Source organism: Cervus elaphus, chromosome 11 (assembly GCF_910594005.1).
Source record: "Cervus elaphus chromosome 11, mCerEla1.1, whole genome shotgun sequence".
NCBI lineage: Eukaryota > Metazoa > Chordata > Mammalia > Artiodactyla > Cervidae > Cervus > Cervus elaphus.
Window position 1 is genome coordinate 87,325,488 of NC_057825.1, and position 21,499 is coordinate 87,346,986.

The following is a 21,499-nucleotide window of genomic DNA, read 5'->3' on the forward strand; positions in this document are numbered from 1 at the left end:
GAAACTGTACACAGTCAGCAAAAACAAGACCTGGAGCTAACTGTGGCTCAGATCATCAACTTCTCATAGCAATATTCAGGCTTAAACTAAAGAAATCAGGGGAAACCACTAAGCCAGTCAGTTCAGTTCAGTCGCTCAGTTGTGTCCAACTCTTTGCGACCCCATGAAGCACAGCACGCCAGGCCTCCCTGTCCATCACCAACTCCCGGAGTCCACCCAAACCCATGTCCACTGAGTCGGTGATGCCATCCAGCCATCTCATTCTCTGTCATCCCCTTCTCCTCCTGCCCTCAATCTTTCCCAGCATCAGGGTCTTTTCAAATGAGTCAGCTCTTTGCATCAGGTGGTCAAAGTATTGGAGTTTCAGCTTCAGTATCAGTCCTTCCAATGAACACCCAGGACTGATCTCCTTTAGGATGGACTGGTTTGATCTCCTTGCTGTCCAAGGGACTCTCAAGAGTCTTCTCCAACACCACAATTCAAAAGCATCAGTTCTTCAGTGCTCAGCTTTCTTTATAGTCCAACTCTCACATCCAAACATGCCAGCCAGGTATGACTTAAATTAAATCCCCTATGAATATGCAGTGGAGGTGACAAATAGATTCAAGGGATTAGATCTAGTAAATAGTGTGCCTTAAGAACTATGGATGGAGGTCTGTAAAACTATACAGGAAGCAGTGAACAAAACCGTCCCAAAGAAAATGAAAAGCAGGAAGGCAAAGTAGTTATCTGAGGAGGCTTTACAAATAGCTGAGGAAAGAAGAGAGGACAAAAGCAAGGGAGAAAGGGAAAGGTACACCAAACTAAATGCAGAGTTGCAAAGAATAGCAAGGAGAGACAAGAAGGCCTTCTTCAATGATCCGTGCATAAAAATAGAGGGAAAAAACAGAAAAGGAAAGACTAGAGATCTCTTCAGGAAAATTAGAAACATCAAGGGAACATTTCACCCAAAGATGGGTACAATAAAGGACAGAAATCGTAGAGACATAGAAGAAGCAGAAGAGATCAAGAAGAGATGGAAAGAATACATGGAAGAACTGTACAAAAAAGATGTTAATGAACTAGATAACCACAATCATGTGGTCAGTCACCCAGAGTCAGACATTCTGGAATGTGAAGTTAAGTGGGCCTTAGGAAGCACTGTTGTCAATAAAGCTAGTAGATGTGACGGAATTCCACTAGAGCTACTGAAAACTCTGAAAAACGATGCCATCAAAGTCTTGCACTCAATACATCAACAAATCTGGAAGACCCCAGGACTGGAAAAGGTCAATCTGCATCCCAGTTCCCAAGGACAGTATTAAAGAATGTTCAAACCATCAGACAATTGACCTCATCTCCCATGCTAGTAAGGTCATGCTTAGAGTCTTCCATGCTAGGCTTCAGCATTATGTGAACCAAGAACTTCTGGATGTCCAAGTTGGGTTTAGAAAAGACAGAGGAACCAGGGATCAAATTGCCAACATTTGCTGGGACCATAGAGAAAGCAAGGGGATTCCAGAAAAAAACACCTACCTACCTCTGTTTCATCGACTATGCTAAAGCTTTTGGCTATGTGGATCATAACAAACTATGGAAAGTTCTTAAAGAGATGGGAATACCAGACCTTTTTAATTGTCTCCTGAGAAACCTGTATGCGGGTCAAGAAGCAACAGTTAGAACCCTGTATGGAACAACTGGTTCAGGATTGAGAAAGGAGTATGACAGGGCTGTCTGCTGTCACCCTGTTTATTTAACTTATACGCAGAGCACATCATGAAAAATGCCGGGCTGGATGAGTTACAAGCTGGAATCAAGATAGATGAGAGAAACATCAACTACCTCAGATATGCAGATGATACTACTCTAATGGCAGAAAGCAAAGAGGAACTAAAAGAATCTCTTGAAGTGGGTGAAGTAGGAGAGTAAAAAAGCTGGTTTAAAACTAAACATTTAAAAAAAAAAAAAAACTAACATCATAGCATCCGGCCCATTAGTTCATAGCAAACAGAAGGGGAAAATGTGGAAGCAATGACAGATTTCTTCTTCTTTGGCTCTAAAATCACTACGGATGGTGACTGCAGCCATGAAATCAGAAGACGATTGCTTCTTGGTAGGAAAGTATGACAAACCTAGACAGTGTGTTGAAAGCACAGACATCACTCTGCCGACAAAAGTCCATATAGTCAAGGCTGTGGTCTTCCCAGTGGTCATGTACGGTTGTGAGAGCTGGACCTAAAGAAGGCAGAGCACCAATGAATTGATGCCTTCAAGCTGTGGTGCTGGAGAAGACTCCTGAGAGTCCCTTGGACAGGAAGGAGATCAAAGCAGTCAATCTTAAAGGAAATACTGAATACTCATTGGAAGGACTGATGCTGAAGCTAAAGCTCCAGTATTTTGGTCATCTGATTTGAATAGCTGACTCATTGGAAAAGTCCCTGATTCTGGGAAACATTGAGGGCAGAAGGAGAAGAGGGTGTCAGAAGATGAGATGGCTGGATGTCATCACAGTGCAATGGACATGAACTTGGGCAAACTCTGGGAGATGGTGATGGACAGGGAGGCCTGGCATGCTGCAGTCCATGGGGTAGCAGAGTCAGGCATGACTGGGCAACTGAACAACAAAAACAAAAGTAACTTACACAAAGAGCTAAAGTGGCAATCTTGTCAGTAAACACTATCTGTTTTGGCAATTTTCAACTCACTATACTTTTGGTTTCTGACAAATACATGTGTAACGTGTAAGGTGATGCTTTAAATAGTCAAATAATGTATGAATGCTACTGATACAATGTAATACACTGAATGAATGCATATGAAACACTTAGTACAGTGGATGGCAAGTAGTAAGTGCTAAATAGGTAAGGAGAAAGACAAGGATGCAATCCACATATTGTCTTTGGGGAAGACAAATGAGCCTATATCCAAATTTCCTAATTAGCTGACCTTCAGAGACATGAATGTAACTTACAATGCCAAAAGCAGGTTTTTTAAATATATTTTTTATGTTCCTGAGGTATATTAAGGTGTGGTTTGGAAACTGGGATCCCTGACAAGAAACATTATGAATCACTTTCTCCACTAAGAGTATTTTTAAAACTCCTTTTTAAAAAGGCATCTAATTTTGCTGTATTTCCAGGTTCAAGACATGGCAGGGTGCGTCTGATATGAATTTATACACTCTCCCCACCAAGCACCGTGGTTGCCTGAAAACCCATACCAAAAACAGTGATGAATGAATAAAAGGTATAATGGGGTTTCGGAAGTCTTATGGAAAGTGTTCCTACTCACACTCACTAACGAACTGTAAACTGGACATTCTCCATTCCATATGAGCAAGAATCCTGAAACCAAAAATCCTAATGGCTGCTCAGACGTAAATGTGGTAAAACAGCAGGTCTTACTGAAACCAGGCCAGGCAGAACAATTCTTTACATGTTTCAATAGTCTTGAGGAAATGATGGAACTGACTCATCCACTTCTTTGTCCATTGCCGGCCCATCCCAAGTTTTCTTAGAAGTAAGGGGGTGGACAGGAAAAAGAGCTAGAAAATAAGAGTGAAGAAATATAAATCGACTTGTGTTTCCTTCTGTCAAATGCAACATCTGATGCTCTGAGATGTCAAGACATGCAGTGTTAAGAGGGAAGGATACAAACAGGACATGTGTTAGCTACAGTCTCTGCCCACAATGCAGTGTGTGTGTGTGTGTGTGTGTGTGTGTGTGTGTGTGTGTGTGTGTGTGTGTGTGTGTGTGTGTGTGTGTGTGTGTGTGTGTGTGTGTGTGTGTTAGTCATTCAGTATTGCCCAACTCTTTGCAACCCCATGGACTGTAGCACACCAGGCTTCTCTGTCCATGGAATTCTCCAGACAAGAATACTGGAGTGGGTTGCCATTCCCTCCTCCAAGAGATCTTCCTGACCCAGGGACTGAACCTGGGTCTCCTGCATTGCAGGCGGATTCTTTCCCATCTGAGCCTCCAGGGAAGCACACTGAGAGAGGTGCACATTATATCTCAAGTGATGGAATGGTGCAGTAAAGCTGTGTGCGCAGCAGTAAGGGGGATAAGCCCCAAGAAGGTCCAGAACAGCCAGCACTCATGGAGACTAGGCATATTTCAGTAACTGTACTGACGGTGAGAACCCACAGGACTTTCAGCACCCCATTATATGCTGCCATGTCCCCAGTCCTTTTCAGAAAAGGCTCATGAACTCCTTCTACCCAACATTAATGTGACAAAAAGTTTCTCTCTGGCTGCTTCTGCTTCTATGCGGTGTTATGCTTTTGTCGCAAATGTGTACTGCTTAGCTCTAACTTACATATACCTTAAGAGAGATTCTGATTCATTTCCTCAATATCATCCCTGCTGGGGGAAGCTCTTCTGCCAAGATACCTTCTAAGGCAGCTCATCAGCTCAGGTCACTTTTCGTGACTTAAACACCTTTCAGTTTTCTAATCCACTCTGGCAAGAAAATGTAGTCACCCATAATAGGTTTTGTTCAACTACATATATCCTATCTGATTAAAACAGTATTGTCTACTCTGCTGGACTAACAGACTTATCCAGATTATTTCAGAAATTAAGTCTTCTGCCCTTCTGATAAGGTCACCTAAGTTAAGAGGTAGACATTAAAGGAGACCAGATACATGTCTTTCTCATTAACAAAGAGTGGAACCACACCAGGCCTCTCACTGGCTCCCTACCATTTTACCCACACTCCATCAGTCAAAGCAAGTCACAAGGCCAAGACCAAAGTCAAGGGGTGGGAAGGTCCACTAGACCCACTGGGAAGCTACAGCAAGAGGGAGGCCTCAAGAATATAAGAAATAAATAAGATGTATATTTTTATTCATTCTAGGATGAATAAAATGTCATGGAAAAAAAAAAGTTTAAAAGGTCAGGAGAGCATTAACAGAAATATATGCACCTCCTTCTCACGCTATAAAAACAAACCAAACCACACTTAAACAGTTCTCCATTTTCATTAAATCTTTACAGTCAAACAAAAACAAAGGGGAAAAAAGTCTCAGGGCAAGAAAATATCTACCTAACTGAATCACAAAGGGAGAAGATAAAATTAAAAGGTTTTGTTTAGGGGAAGACTACTCTGTAACGCTGAAAACCAAGGCAGAGGCCCCTTCAGCAGCCTGCTGTGGAATGTCAGCTGAACACGTGGGAGGAAGCACTCTGGTTTCTGCTGGCTCTGAGGCAGGCGGCTGTGATCATGAGATGCACCTGTAGCTGTTAAATGGTGATCGTTAAAACAAGCAGCGGCAGCTGTCTACTGCATGTGGTTCTGGGCGTCATTAAGGGACATGGCTCAATCCCACACAAGAAGCCCAGTGGCCATCGACCAGAACAACGACCAACACCCTCTCACCATTCCTGTGGATGTTAGCTTCCTTGCTTGCTTTCAGCAAAGCTTTCCAAATCTGTTTCTAGGATACAGGGATTTTTTTTTTAAGTAACTATGATGTTTTTCCCAAGACCAACCACTGCCTACTTAAGATGTTTTCATTTAGTTAAACCAGTACCTTGAAAGAAACTTGTGAAATACAGATAGGGCTACAAGAATTTTTTTTTTTAATGGACACTTGAAAAGTGAAGAGTGACAGTTGCTCAGTTGTGTCCAACTGTTTGTGACCCCATGGACTGTTGCTCGCCAGGCTCCTCTGTCCATGGGATTCTCCAGGTAAGAATACTAAAGCAGGCAGCCATTCCCCTCTCCAGGGGATCATCCTGACTCAGGGATCGAACCTGGGTCTCCTGCATTGCAGGCAGATTCTTTACTGACTGACCCACCTGGGACCTTGGGAGAAACGTGTGAAGCACAGTTAGGGCTATAAGAAATATTTTTTTAATGGATACTTGCTATATAGACAATGTAAGAAGCTCCAAAAAGTAAATGTTTAAATAGTATATATTTATATATTTGATCAAATTTTCATCACTGAAAGCTTACCTGCCAGAAGAATTACTCATACAACCATGCTGCAGTTACCTCTTAGAGAAAAGGGTTTTCCTCCTACTTCAGCCATGTATTAACTTCTACTTTTGCATGAGAGGAGCAAGGGAGAAAAAGGGCAGCTGGCTTTTAGCTTAGGTACATTTCAATTTCACAAGAGGCTAATACTAAGTCAAGGCTGAAAGTTAATGTGCAACTAAAATCACAGAAAATTACAATGCAAAAACTTCTTTAACAAATGTCATATAAAAACACACGCAAAAAGGTCCTGAGGTCTTTACCTCCACAAAGTGGGTACAGATTCACCAAAAGGCCACTATTTCAAAGCTAAGAGGACCTTTCTATAAGGAGACTGACCCACAAGAAAACAAAGCATTCTACTTTAATTCCTTTTATTAATATGACATCTCATGAACAGTATTCTTGTATCAAAAGTATCATCAACTCTAATGATGATTAATTCTACAGCAGATTAGTTTCCCATTTAGAAGAAAAATCAAGGCAAGCCCTGGGTTTCTGGTAAATAAATCCTAAGGCTGAGTAGGCACCAGCTTTTTTCAAATGCAATTTTTCTCCTCCCAAAATGCTGCTTTGTAGTTTGCCTCAGGCAAACCGTAAATTCCTGTGTCTTATTTTTCCTTAGAAATATCACAGTTTGGTCACAGAATATTCTGGAGCCACACAGTGTTTCTCAATATCTTGAACTCAGTCTCAACACCCAGAAATATCCTTGGATTGGTTTATTTGTTATGAAATCTTGGGCCTTTTGGGATTAAAGAGCCTCTTTCTCTGGCACGGAAGGCTACCCACTGGGGAATTTAAGTTACATAATCCTCTCACTCTAGGTTTTCCTCCACTGTTTTCATATCGCTGGATAAGCCTCTTGGCAGTGTTTATAATCAATCTGTGTCTACCACCGCCTGCTATCTTAAACTGCGCGTGAGTAATCAGGCTGCAAGAAGTTCATGTTCACATACCTTCTGGACTGAGATGTGACCAAACAACCCCTGGATGAAACAAACCACGCACCCTCACCCCTCAACTGAGACACAGTGGCCACAGCAAGACCACACATGAAACTACTTCTACAACTACTTCCCTTTAATGGAATCTGAATTCTTAAGGACATCAACTCAGCAAACCCTGGTGTTCACTCACACGCACCTGCCTGCCTTCTCAAGCACTTTTTATACCCAGTGTGCTCATGCTTTGCTGTCTAGGCTTTCAGGCCAACAAGGATATTACCAGGATTATTAAAGACTGGGTGATTTTCTTCTGGCCATCTCAGTGCTAAGATCCACACTGCCACACGGCTGGGAAACTGGCTCAAGGTTCTCGATTCCCACTCAGACTATGTGGGTGATCAAGTAGCTTCAGGAACTTGTTGATTTTACAAGGGAAAAAGCACAGAGTTTCACCATCATGCCTTCTTCTTCAAGGCAGTAGGTATCTTAATATCCTTTTTAAGTGCTAAATTGCTTGTTAGTTTGCTTCATGTAAGCTAGTCAGCCTTATGTGAGGTCATTTCTGGCTGGAACAACTTCCACTGTCACTCAGCGCTGGCTGGACTGGGATGGGGCTAGTCCCTCGAGACACTAAGCTGCACATGACAAGCTAAAGCTGGTTTCCAGGAGACCAGGACTTTCAAGCACTGAAGAAAATACATCTACAGAATTCTCCTCTCTCCAAAGTGCCCACTTTGTCCATCTGCAAAGCTTTACCCTGGTGGGGCTCCCATCCAATCAGGATCTATCAGAGAGGGCATCTCAGAGACCTGGGACTGCCAGCACACTTGATTTCTCCTTCTCTTTTCTCCCTTCACCAGGGAGACCTTCCCATCCATCCACTAGGATGATCTTCTTATTGTTCATATCCTAAACTTCAACACCCAGATGAGGTGAGGGTGGTTCTCAAGACCAGACTCTTCTTCACTCATATTTTCAAATTGTTCCCCCTCTAGAGGTCTCCCACACTGCAAATTCATCCTGCACTTAAGAATCTTCTTCCAACGCTTCTCATCTGTATTTATTATGTCTATATTTGCCTTCATCTAGCTGCCACTCCATGGTTTCTCCCCTTTTTTTTGCAAAAGCCCAATGCATGGAGGATGAACTGGGTCTTCCTTACTCTAAAGCCAACTTCCATCTACAGTGGGTGCTCTGAACTTCACCACTGACTCCCTCCCTGTGAAGATTCTGCAATTGGCATTGGGCATCCAGAGCCTTTAATGAATATTCCTGCCACCGTCTTGAAATGGCTGGCACAAGCACAACCGTCCAGGCCAAATACTGCCTGCCTATCCTTTAAACTTCAGACTTGTTTTGCTAAAGCAAAATTCTTGGATGTTCTCCTCTAACCTTCTGCAGAACTACTCTCTTCTCTCAGGACAACCGGGAAGATGCAATTTTAATGGTAACATCTTCGCTCTATCAGTCTGCAGCCACAGAAAATCTTCACTGCAGACACAGGAACTTTTTCTCCAGGGGAGATACAACACTTGTCACGAAATCCTGAGATACTTTCAAGTCTTACGCTTCTTGGTGGTAGTGCGAACGTAGCCTGACAGCTAATGCTAGCACTTTCTACCACAGTTTTGCTAAAAGAGGAAGCCATGTGCCCAAAGGGCCTGTGCAGTTCACGGTATGGAAACACGGATGGCAGGCTGGCAAGAACTGGGCTGCAGGGACCTGGGCAGCAAAGTGGCCCACTGGACTCTGCCTCCCTCTTAGACCTGCTGCGGGGGGCTGCCCCATCTTCAAAACGGGTAGCCAGGAATTCCAGTCAGCCCATGACTGATGGGGACAGAAGCTGGGCTGACTGGCTTGTTGCAAAGCCTGGGAGGGGTCAGCACAGACCACAGGATCCAGAGCTAAGGTGTTTCCTAGGGTCCCAGTGCAAGCAGGATAAGGTTTTCTTCTGTCAGAGGGGGACTAATGGGGCTGATGCCTACTTCCTGCATCACTAACACTGCTTACCTAGGCAGAAAGGTTATGTTTAACAATTTAAGTAAAAATTAAAAGTGGGCTTCCCTGAGCTTTTTATAATTGAACAGTTTCATGTTTGCAATGCCAATAATCACTCACTCATGTCCCTCAACACATTAGGAGATAACCTGGTATTAATAACTCTTTTAAGAGTCTGATTTGTATCAATTTTAAAAACTTTAGGCAGTATATAGAAAGATGGTGTTTGCCTTTACAGAAATTTAAGATTTTGATTTTGCTGAATCTGAAGTAAAATTTCAATAGGCAACTTTAAAATATAATTAAACTTTTTAAAAGCTAAGAGCATCTTGATAGGAAAACAACTGGAATAAACAATGAGAAACCTGATTAGAAAAGTCTACATTTCTAAAAATTTCCAAATATCAAACTGAGGTAAGAAGGGAAAAAAGTTGAGAGGGTAAATATTTAAATCAGAGATTCCCCAATTTCCCATCTCAAGGACTCTTTGTATAATTTGCAAATTAATAGTCTAGGGAACTATTCCAGCTAAAAGGATATTTCTGCTCATCCTAAAGCACTCTTTTATAAGTAACTCCACATTCTACCTAGGAAGCTCTCCATTATTAACACTGAGATAAAAAAAAATGTCCTTCAACCATTGACCATAATACAAATATTATTTTCTGGTTTCAATATTATTAAGCATCCCATGGTGTTTTTTTTTTTTTTAAAAGCACAACAGCAGATGGTCTGGGGTGAATACTTAATACTCTCAAGGTCTTTTTCTAGTACTTTATATCAAACTAATCTCTTTAAGTGTGAGATATTTGGGTTTGCACTTCAGTAGATACTAAGATGGAGAAGGCAATGGCACCCCACTCCAGTACTCTTGCCTGGAAAACTCCGTGGATGGAGGAGCCTGGTAGGCTGCAGTCCATGGGGTCGCTAAGAGTCGGACACGACTAAGCGACTTCACTTTCACTTTTCACTTTCACTCATTGGAGAAGGAAATGGCAACCCACTCCAGTGTTCTTGCCTGGAGAATCCCAGAGACGGGGGAGCCTGGTGGGCTGACGTCCATGGGGTCACACAGAGTCGGACACGACTGAAGTGACTTAGCAGCAGCAGATACTAAGGTAATCTGAACTGTTTTTATAAAATCATCTTTAAATGTTATCATCATGTCATTTCAACTTTCTTCCCTCTAGACTAAAAATATGAATTCTACTAAACCAACAACAGAATTTGGTTTACACAGTCAAATATGTCCTACAAATTACCAAAGAAAGTATGGGTAAAAGCAGACCTCCTCTACCCAACACCATTCTTAGCACTTCTCAGAGAACCAGTGGCCTCCATTTCTGGAAGCTTTTATAATTATTTATTTACTTGCAAATAACTAAGACTTTTCATGTTATTTTTAACATAACATGGGTTTACCATATTCACAGTTTGTGCAACAATCATAACCATTTAATTCCAGAACATTTCCATCAGCCCAAAAGAAACTCTCTACCCATAAATGGTCATTCCCCATGGCAGTTTGCAAACTACAGCCCATGGGCCAAATCCAGCCAGCTACCTGACTTTAAAAAAAAAAACAAACCTACCAGCTAAGAATTTTTACGTTTTAAATGTCTACATTTTAAATAGTTACATAAGTACCTATATTGTTGTTGTTTAGTCGCTCTGTGTTGTGTCTGACTCTTTTGTGACTCCATGGATGTAGCCCGCCAGGTTCCCCTGTCCATGGGATTTCCCAGGCAAGAATACAAGGGTGGGTTGCCATTTCCTTCCTTAGGGAATCTTCCCAATCCAGGGATGGAACCCACATCTCCTACTTTGGCAGGCAGATTCTTTACCATTGAACCACCAAGGAAGCCCAGGTACTTTATACAACATCCTCAATTTGCGTATTAGCTCCCAATGCCTAAAATATTATCAGGCCCTTCAAGAAAAAGTCTGCAGACTTCTGCTCTAGATGATACTCATGCAAATTAAGCTCTACTAAGACCAACGAATAAAGAGAAGCACTATTATTAATTTATCACTAGAGATATCCAGTAACCAGAGAACACTCAACCCAGGAAGGAAAGTTACAAGGAAGTAACCCAGAAAACTGGTAAATGAATTAGATCAAAATAGGAAAAGCAACATGCAGACACTGGAGAGGGATGGTGAGTTATATAATCAAAACCTTAAAAGATTCCAGTGAAGTATTGATTGCCCCTAGCAACTTGACAGTCTGTGTTTCCCGACCTAGGCTGTTCTACCTGGTGAGTGCTACACTGAACACTTAAAACACATCTTGCCTTACTAAACTGATCACATACCTCCTCAACATTTCCCTGCTATTCTGACCAACTCCCTCCTCCCTCATCAAAGGGCAACAGCAAATCTTTATTCACTTGCTCTTGCAGGGTTGCTGCCTCCTCCTATGATAAGCTGATTAAGTTACTCAATGCTTAGAGCTCTAGGTTCACATCCTTATTGAACAACTGTTGTGGCATGTGTCACATTCCTTTTAATGGCTGAACAACCAATTGTAGGATATAGTACATTTGTTTGTCCACTATCAGCTGAGGAACATTTTGGTAATGTACACACTCTTTGGCTATTATGAATACTGCTGCTATGAACATTTGTATATAAACTCAATATAAAACAACATTTGTATATAAACATCAATATCATACCAAGTGGTAACCAGTTACTGTAGGCTACCTTTTAAAAATATGTGTATATATATCCCATTTAAAGGGGGAAACATTTGTTCTTGTTCTTAGTGTTTTCTCTAGTCCTCTCTGCTTCTCAAAAGCACTAGCAGTGGACTATTATGACACATTAACCCCTCATTTTCATCCCAAGATACAGCCTGTCCACCTGATTGTATCACCTTCTGTTTTTCCAGAGTCAGAATTATCTACTCTCCATTGAACCTTCAAATTCTTCAGCATAATAAGCTAATCTGTTTGCACTGGATCCCTTTTAAAAAGATTAAAGTGAAGTGATTAAACATTTCTGCCTTTTGCCTGGGGGCGGGGGGGTGCAAACCATATACCTACTATACAGCTGGATGTAGGGCAACAATACCTTTAGGTCCTTCGACTGACACAACTTTTACCTCTTGGATCCTAGTTTTAATCTTCCCACTGTTGTTCTCACTCAGTTTTGGTATTTTAGTCTCCTTCATAGTCCTGCCAAGCTATCTGTTTTTAAAACCCTGATCAGCCCTCCAGCTCCCAGTGGTGCTCTGGTCTCCACGGGAAACAGCCACATCTGTCACATGGTCCTTCCTACATACCTGTCTCTTGGGTTTAGTTTCTTGGCCTCTTTTTAAACACCAACTTTTGATAGGTTTGAGACAGAACGCAAGAGTGATCATCATCAGTCTAAATTACTTAACTAGCTCCCCACTACGGAGAAACTACATTTAAAAACATGATCAGTGGGACATTTATGGATAGTTCACATTCTCCTGAAATGTAATTTCATCTCCAACATTCTCCTAAAATGTGATTTCATCTCCCCAAACATAGTTCAACAAAGGTTTGAGAGTTTAAAATATATACAAACACACACGCACACACACATATATATATACACACACAGTGTGAATTTTCATTTCAGTAATAATCGATAACCAACCCAAACCACAGTCTAGTCTCCAGTCTTAATATCAGAGATTCTCAAAGCATATTTTTTTTTCTTTCAAAGCATATTTTCTTGACACCTTCATGAAATGCAGAATTCTTTAATCAGTTTGATAGTAAGCTTTCAAAACCTCTTCCCATTACATTCTAATTTGGAGAGCCTCTACAAAAGACAATCTATCTAAAGCTCCAAGAAAGTAAGTTGTAGCTCTTTTTTATTTTTTAGTTTGAGATTAGAAAAGTATTACATACTCAGCAAGACCTCTACGGAACAAGCTATCAAGCACTGATATCAAAGGATCTTTAAAAACAAGATGGATACATCTATTGTTTTGCAAATATAACTTGGAAGTTATCTTGCCTAAAGGGCAAGGAGATGATCTATACAATTTCTCCATTCTTCCCTCATCATCCCAATAAATCACCTCAAACCATTGCTCTGGGGTCCAGCCTCAACTCAAGAGCACAATTTTCTCAAAAGATGAAAAGTGTAATGTACACACCTTACATTAGCTACTCTTTTTGTTAAGTGAGCAATTCTGGGAGGTGGGGGTGGGCCTTGGGAGTCAAGTCTGTAGAAACACAGTCTTCTGAAGTGCCAAACAGTAGTAAGAATTCTCTCAGCTCTCCACACTACCCTAGGTGGTGAAAGACAGTCCTTTTCAACCTCACAACTGGCATTCTCTTTCATTACTTATGGCGCAGGCCATCCGTCAACATGAGACAGAGCAGGAAGCTGCTGGAAGGCGCGAGCATCCAACTCTCCCCTTTGAACGGTCTGCCGCCTCACTGAAGAACATTTTCTCCAGATGCTGCCAGCAGACACTCTGTAATACCTAAACCACAAATCATCCATTCCCCACCCTTTGCGCTAGGGCTTGTCCCTGAACTTCCCCCACAGTGAGATATTAACCACGCTGGCCACTGATGCACTAGCTCTTTACAGACTTGGTAAAACCTGCCACACTGTCTAATCGCTATAACAAAAACGTGGCCCTCCTAACATAAACACACTCACTGTAGGTGAACCTCGGAGTAACTAAGGACACTGCAGACATCTCACAAGGAACAAATCCTGGCTAACTCACCAAGGAAAATATTTTATCAATGTAAACATGTCAGCCGTACAACTGTACAGAAAATTAGAGCAAGTATATTATGGAAATGGAACCACCTTGCAGAAACAGATATACAGGTGGGTCACTCCAGAGTTTTCTGCCTTTCCTCTGAAGAAGGCAACTGTCTTGCTGTCTGATGGTTTTAGGAACCAGCATGGGCTTTTCAAAACACAATTCTTGAATTTTGTCTTCTGTGACACATTAAAGCCATCTACACAGAGCAAAGTGTTTCCAAACCGTGACACTGAAACTTAGAAAGATGACTCATAGGACATACTCACACTGAAAAGGTGCTGCCATATGATCCTGCCCGAATCTTAAAGGGAACGAACCTTCAGTGGACTGCTCTCCGGAAATCACCTTCTGGGCTGTGAAGTACGTGGGCTTGAGCACGTATTCCTGGGTCTGGCCATGATGTATCATCACATTCTGTGAAGAAAGGGGTGTCATCCTGCAAAGAAACAAAGTAAGGATAAGGAAATTAAAAACGGACTTTTAAAAGTCAACTAAGAACGAAGGAATAAGAAACCAGTTAAACTTGGAAAGGGGCATAAAAATGCCATGCCAGGATAATTTTTTCCTTCAAAACTGTAGTCATGGCACAGAAAGAACTAATCGCTGACCTCCAACAGAAAGGGGATCCTGTCTGTCTAGTCTTCTTGATAAGGACATATAGGCCATCACTGATGGAGTTTATCAAAGTATTTAAAAAGTGCAGCTACCAGGACTTCCTTGGTGGTCCAGTGGCTAAGACTCTGAGTTCCCAGTGCAGGGGCCTGGGTTAGATCCCTGGTCAGGAAACTAGACTCCGTGTGCCTGAAGTAAAGATCCCACATGCCTCAAGTAAAAATCCCACATGCCCTAACTAAGACCTAGTGCAGCCAAATAAGTATGTATTTATAAATGTAATATTTAATATATTAAATTAATATAATTTATGTTAGGTATATTATATAATATATAAACATGTAATATGTATTAAACATAATATTTACTATAATATAATATATAAATATAATGTATACCATAATTGGAGGAGGTCTCAGTCGCATCCGACTCTTTGCGACCCTATGGAAGGTAGCCTACCAGGCTCCGCCGTCCATGGGATTTTCCAGGCAAGAATACTGGAGTGGGTTGCCATTCCCTTCTCCAGGGGATCTTCCCAACCCAGGGATCAAACCCAGGTCTCCTGCATTGCAGACAGATGTTTTACCGTCTGAGCCACCAGGGAAGCCGTTATACCATAATTACTAGTCCTTAAGAACAGTAAGAATGACAACTTATGCTACCATTTAGTCCATAAGTCGTGTCTGACTCTTCAGCGACCCCACGGACTATATTAGGGCTGTCCCTGCGATTTCCCAGGCAAGAATATCGGAGTGGGTTGCCATTTCCTTTGCCAATACAATATATGAAAATCTTATAATTTCATCAATGACATGAGTCAAGATCTGAGGATCTCCCTCCCACCCCCCACCCCAAGGGGATATATATACACACACACACATATTTATATATGTTTCGCTTCATTGAACAGCATAAACTGGCTTCCCAGGTGGCTCAGTGGTAAAGAATCCACTTGTCAATGCAGGAGACACAGGTTCAATCCCTGAGTTGGGAAGATCCCCTAGAGAAGGAAACGGCAAGCCACTCCAGTATTTTTTCCTGGAAAACCCCATGGACAGAGGAGCCAGGTGGGCTACAATCTATGGGTCACAAAGAGTCAGACACGACTGAGTGACTAAGCGTGAGCACAGCAGAAACTAACAACACTGTAAAGCAATTATACTCCAATAAAAAAAAAACACCTCTGAGGACTCCTGAACACAATTACTGTGTTTTCACCCTCCTGGGTGAACCTTTCTGTCTTCTATGACAGTTCTCTACTGCTGCATGTACTGTATACTTTAAAATAAGCCTTCTCGTCCAGATTTAACCATTCCATGAGGGACTGAAATCATTCGCTAAGACAAACAATGGAAAATATAAAGATATACCAATTAATTCCAGAAAATGCAAACTTGCTATTAAAATTGTTGGGACAGAGCATTTTAACAGCAAACCGAGATTTTGGAAGGAAACCTGCTCTCTAGCGTGGTCTTGAATTTTATCAATTGTGACACGTTAAAGCCATTTGAACTGAATATTTCCAAACTACCATAAGTTGGGAAAATGGTTGACTGGGTTATACTCAAACTAATAAAGTGCCAGGAAAAGCCCAAAGACTGGCCCTAATGAGGGATTATATGACCAAGACAAAGAAATGACACAACTGCTGAGTATGAATGATAAATCATCAAGCCACCAAAAACACCCACACAGTGTCTCATCAAAAGCAGTAGCAGAGTCTTGAATAAATCCAGCCTTTTGGAGTCATTCCAGTTGGGATGGATGAGCTTTTCTGTGAGATAAGGCATCCATGAGACAAAGGAACAAAAGAGGCTGGGATTAAGGGTGCTTCCCTCTTAGCCAGTCAGTGATTAAGTCTGTTACTTTCAACCCTGTAGTCCCAGGAAAGCCTAGGAAAATACATCTTGTGCCTAGATTTTCCCAGACTTAATGCCATGGAAGGACATTCTCTTTGTCACCAGACAAATGACTTAAGTTACTAAAAGCCTAAGGCTTAACATTGTAAACACTTTTGTTTTGATGATGTAAGTGTTGATTTGAACTTTAAGTATGTTTGACTGGGATGAAGTAGAAAGTGGAACAGCTGGACACATCTGGTGGTGACTGATAAGAACCACAAGGCGACTCCGTTGGTCTTGTAGAAAGGAAAAGTCCTCTTTTTCATCTCAGGGGCAACTCGCTTCCCAAGCCATGCCGTCAACCTCATGACTATACCGCTGGGACCTGCTGAGAGACGTATAGGCCTGACTCCCCTTCGGAGGAGGACAGCCCAGCATTCCAAGAGACCTGAGAGCTGGAATAACTAATTCCTGCTCTGACTACTGCCAAGGAGACCGTGGGCTCTGCCTTCTAAGGTGAGGTCCTCCCTTTCTCTCCCCTCTGAATCATGGAAGTGAGAAGCAGCAATAAATGAGCTGAAAGTACATGTGTGTAGAGGCTGCTTTTCCCTAACAGAAAGGTAATGAACAAATAAGACCTGGTGTAGCTACACCAGGTCTAGAACTTGAATAACAAATCTCAGCCACCACTAATCAAAGGAAACGGATAATATACTAGTAATGGCATTAGATCTTACTATAGTATAGCAATCCTGTGAGTGACAAACACATTACAAATATGAAACTATGTAGAGCTGTGCTTCCTCACCTTCCATGTCCTTCACTTTCCTCCAATGTGAGGACGTAAATAAATACTTGTGCTCACAAAGACACATAGATATACGAACAGACAAGCCATTTCATCTCGTAGCCTCATGAAGAACCCAAGCCACAAGAAGTAACAGCACGTGGGGGCAAGTCAAGGCCACTGTCCACCCAGTCATTCCACTAACAGATAGTAAGTGAAATCACCATTTTACTCTCTCTTCCTCATTTTCTCCTTCATGGTTGGCATCTATCTTTTCCTCTAATTTCACCCTTCACAGTTATTGCCTCTTTGGACCACCTCTCAGCCTTCCAAATATATATATATACACATATACACATACACATACACATTCAGTTCAGTCACTCAGTCGTGTCCAACTCTTTGCGACCCCATGGACTGCAGCATGCCAGGCTTCCCTGTCCATCACCAATTCCCAGAGTTTATGCAAACTCATGTTCATCAAGTTGGTGATGCCATCCAACCATCTCATCCTCTGTCGTCCCCTTCTCCTCTCACCTTTGATCTTTCCCAGCATCAGGGTGTTTTCAAATGAGTCAGTTCTCCACATCAGATGGCCAAAGTATTGAAGCTGAAGCTTTAGCATCAGTCCTTCCAATGAATACTCAGGACTGATTTCCTTTGGGATGGACTGGATTGATCTCCTTACAGTCCAAGGGACTCTCAAGAGTCTTCTCCAACACCACAGTTCAAAAGCATCAATTCTTTGTTGCTCAGCTTTCTTTATAGTCCAACTCTCACATCCACACTTGACTACTGGAAAAACCATAGCTTTGACTAGGCGGACCTTTGTTGGCAAAGTATGACCATTGCTTTGGGAAGAAAAAAATCTCCTTTCAATTGGGAGTTTTCTCCTCTCTTCCCTCATCCCTTTTCATTAAAAACAAAGCAAAATTCAACAATCACTAATGAAAATCAGATTTCTCATAGCATTATACAAAATTCAAGGGAAAGGCAAAAATGTTTAAAGAAATTAGATTAAAATGAAAACTAGAGGACCTCTGGTTCAAAATGTATTTGGGGCACCCATATATTTTCCCTTCCTGCAAAAAAGCCCCAAAAGTTATAGGTAAGCATAAAAAGAGAAATCCAGAGTTGACATTTGGCTGTTAATCAACAGGACAGCCACATTCGTCACTGAAACATTGAAACACTGTTCTGACAAACATCTACTGTCCCAAACCCTCAGAGTTCCTCCTTCCTCAAGACACTGGCCTCCCCAAGTATCAACTCAGTCTCACAAGTAAGAAATTCACATTTGACAGAGCTGGAGAGCTTGGGGTCTCAGCTTCAGCATCCTCTCTAATGTGTGGCATAGGTACTGACCAAAGATATTAAAAAGTTTCACATCGTTCATTCAACACACAGGAAACATTTCAGCAAACCTGTAGGAGATCAAAGCAGACTGAGAAATGTTGACTGTTGTAGCAGGAAGGAAGCCATGCCTAAGTATTTTAACTTCTTTTATCTCAACTGACAGTAAGAAGAACATTTTACATGGAGATCCAGTGTACATTCATACATGTTTTTTAATACAGCTAAGTATTATAAAACAGTATCTTTCCTTATGATGCAAATGACACAAATATCCTCTAATCCTTTTAAATGCCAGTCTTGAACCACTACATTGATGTCATGACTTTCTGACTCCTTATAGGTCACAAGGCAGCTTAAGGATGCTGGTCTAAAAATCACACCATGAGTGCAGGCTCAGAGGAAGCTGTCTTCCCAGGAGACCATGGGCAAGTTCTGGATACTCACACCAAGGAAAGCACAGGGTGACAAGGAGAAGTAGGGCTGAACACTGCTGTCTTCACTAAAAAGGCTGCATGTGAGAGCAGCCGTTCTGCCCAATTCGAGCAAAGAAACGGGCAAAGTCAGGCTTCTACCCCCATCAGGGAAAAAAAAAATGAGTCCTCTTCTCTAAAAGAATGGAACTGTGTGGTATAAACCACAAAATTTATTCCCCCAGAGTAAGGCCTTCTCATTCTGGTGTTTGGAGATCCCCTAGCTTCCAGACTAGCTTCCCGTGTTTCTCCATAAAAGGAAGGTTGCCAGGCAACTAGGAGGACAGGGAGCTTCAGGAGAATAATCCCAGGAGGGAGAGGGGGAGTCATGAGAATGGAAAACATGATTGAGATGTTGGAGAAACCTGATCCTATATATATGCAATTGATGGAATGGAAACAGGGAGAATCCATACCCACTTGATGCTAGGAACACACTCCTTCAAAAAGCACAGAAGTGCTGGCAACGGACACACACAGAGGGAGCAACCTAAGCACCCTATACTCTGCTTTGCCTTGAGTGGAACGCCACAGACAATACCGCAAAAAACAACTCATGTATCCAGCTTAGGTGATATAAATGCACATGTTTAGCTGGAGGAGGTTGGCAGGTTCTGGAAGAGGAAGAGGAGAAGAGAAGGGAAGATTAGGAGAGTCACTGCCCTCATCTTGCAAAATGTAGGGTCATGAGAGAACACTCACAATCTTAAACGATGAGGATGACAGAAGAGGAAACAGAGGCTTCAAAAGACAGTGAAACTCTGAAAAGTAAACAACTCTTTTGAGAGGAAGGGTGGGGAGCAAGAGGTGAAATGAGTAAGCTGAATCTTCATCTCCTACGGCAAGAAGTTTTTAGACAACATCTAAAGGGAATAAATCTCCAACTGGCCAGAGGTCACTACCAGAAGGGGTAACAGGCCTTGAGAATCAAATTAAGGTGGGGAAGAGAAACAAAAGGAAAAAGAGGCAAGTGAAGATGAAGATTTCCAGCCTGGTTGACTGGACAGGTATTTTTGGCTCAAGTCCAAGACGAAAAGTAAAGGCAAAGAGGTCTGCAGAGTCAAGGTGGTCAGGAAAAAGGGCTCGTGTGCAAGGAAGAGAATTACGTTCATTTGGGAGACAGAAATGTGGGGTGGCTCTCTGGGGAGAAGACACAGAAAGCCTCTGGGTTTAGGAACCCCCATGTTCTAGGAGGGGCCAATTTATTCAAAGGCAGAAAGAAAAACTATGGAACTACCATGTTGGAGGATAGTCACACTTAGCGGTGGGGACATAAAGAGAAAATGGGAAGAAAAAAATCAGGAGGAGATAAAAACAAGAGTAACACAGATGCAGAAATGACAAGCGAAAGAAAGTTTCTAGGTGGAAGGCAAAGAGAACCACCTGAAAACTGCTGTAAAAAAAGGCAGGGAAATAATCAATCAGTAAAAGGCCTCTGGGTTGGGTGGTAGATCGCCAGCCCCCTCGGCAGTGTTATTTTATCAACAGCAGTGACAGGAGTGAGACTGCGCTGGGTCCTACTCGGTAGGTGCTGTACTAGTGACCCTCTGAAAAGGAGAAAAGTAGGCCAGAAGGTAGGGGTACAGCCGGTCATCCAAAGACCTGAATCTGTGGAAACCTCTGTATCTTTGTGAGCAGAAGGGAAACAATTACATAAAACTTCTTTCCTTCAAAGAAAGGATTAGTCACACACTGTTTACACTTCTGCCTTCATAGTGGCAATTTTTGGCCTAAGAATGGGCTAAATTTTTCCATATTTCCACTAAATCCATTATTTGACCTGTGGAGCGGGTGGGAGGATCTGGCAAAACCTAAGCCCCTTTCCACTTAAGAGCGTGGACCTCACAGAAGGGAGTCTCCAACAGGCCATAAAATGTTTCCCACAGGAGGCAGGTTCTGACGGAAGCGAACTCTTTCCCCTACGATTAAGGCACTCAGGTTTATCACCAGGATGAAAGAGAAAAAAAAAATCGGGAGAGCAAACTGCTGCCACAGAGAAGTCATCTCCCGTGTTTCAGCGCCTGCTTCTCGTCACAAAATTCATGCTATCATATGTACCCTGGTGTGTTCCAAGCTGCTCAGAAGCGTGGGTGAATGAATGCTCTTCAAAGAACAGAATGCACCAAAGTAAATGAGAAATGTGAGCTACGATTTGATGGAGAAAGGCTCTTTCCTGCAACGTTCAAGGACAACATGCACGCAGAGATGGTCAAAGACAAATAAACCTTTAGGAAAAGGTCGCAAGGGAGCTTCTCTCTCTTTCTCACACACACACAGGTAAGAAGGGACAAGTGTTTGTTGTCAGTGGCCCCATTCATAAGAAATTATCTATCCAAACCAAAAAAAAAAAAAAGAGAGAGAGGAGGTAAAAGGCTGCTGATGAGACTAAAAGACAACACAGACTTCCAGTAACAGTAAGTGAGGGCTGGAGCATGCCAGAACAAACACGGTGAAAGGAAAACGAAACAAGCCAACACAGTGGTGAGAACAGGAGGAAAGTGAAGATTACACTGAAAATACCCATGCAGGGAACAGACTAGGAAAAAGTCTTAGCCTTCAAATGAGATGAAAAAGAGATTGAAAGAACACAATGGAAGAAAGTAGATATTGGGGGAGGGGTAGAAAAGACAGGAAAATTAAGGGAACTTGGGGGGTCATGAATAAACACAGTAAACGCAACCAAGTGGAACCAATCTTCTTTTTATCAGTGGTTCTTAACTGGGGGTGATTCTGCCTCTCAACCAAGAGGAGGCATCTGT

The 21,499-nt window shown here is 42.1% G+C and overlaps 1 protein-coding gene across 7 annotated transcripts in view; it reads right to left on the reverse strand.

Annotated features, from left to right (window-relative positions):
- Positions 1-21,499, reverse strand: part of LTBP1 (latent transforming growth factor beta binding protein 1) — a 442,953-nt gene that overhangs the window by 277,855 nt on the left and 143,599 nt on the right. For 6 of the 7 annotated variants that reach the window (XM_043918275.1, XM_043918274.1, XM_043918270.1 and 3 more), the window contains exon 4: positions 13,941-14,110. In XM_043918275.1, coding sequence (XP_043774210.1) covers positions 13,941-14,110 — 170 coding nt within the window. The remainder of the gene's footprint in view (positions 1-13,940; positions 14,111-21,499) is intronic. The other variant, XM_043918271.1, reaches the window with a different exon arrangement.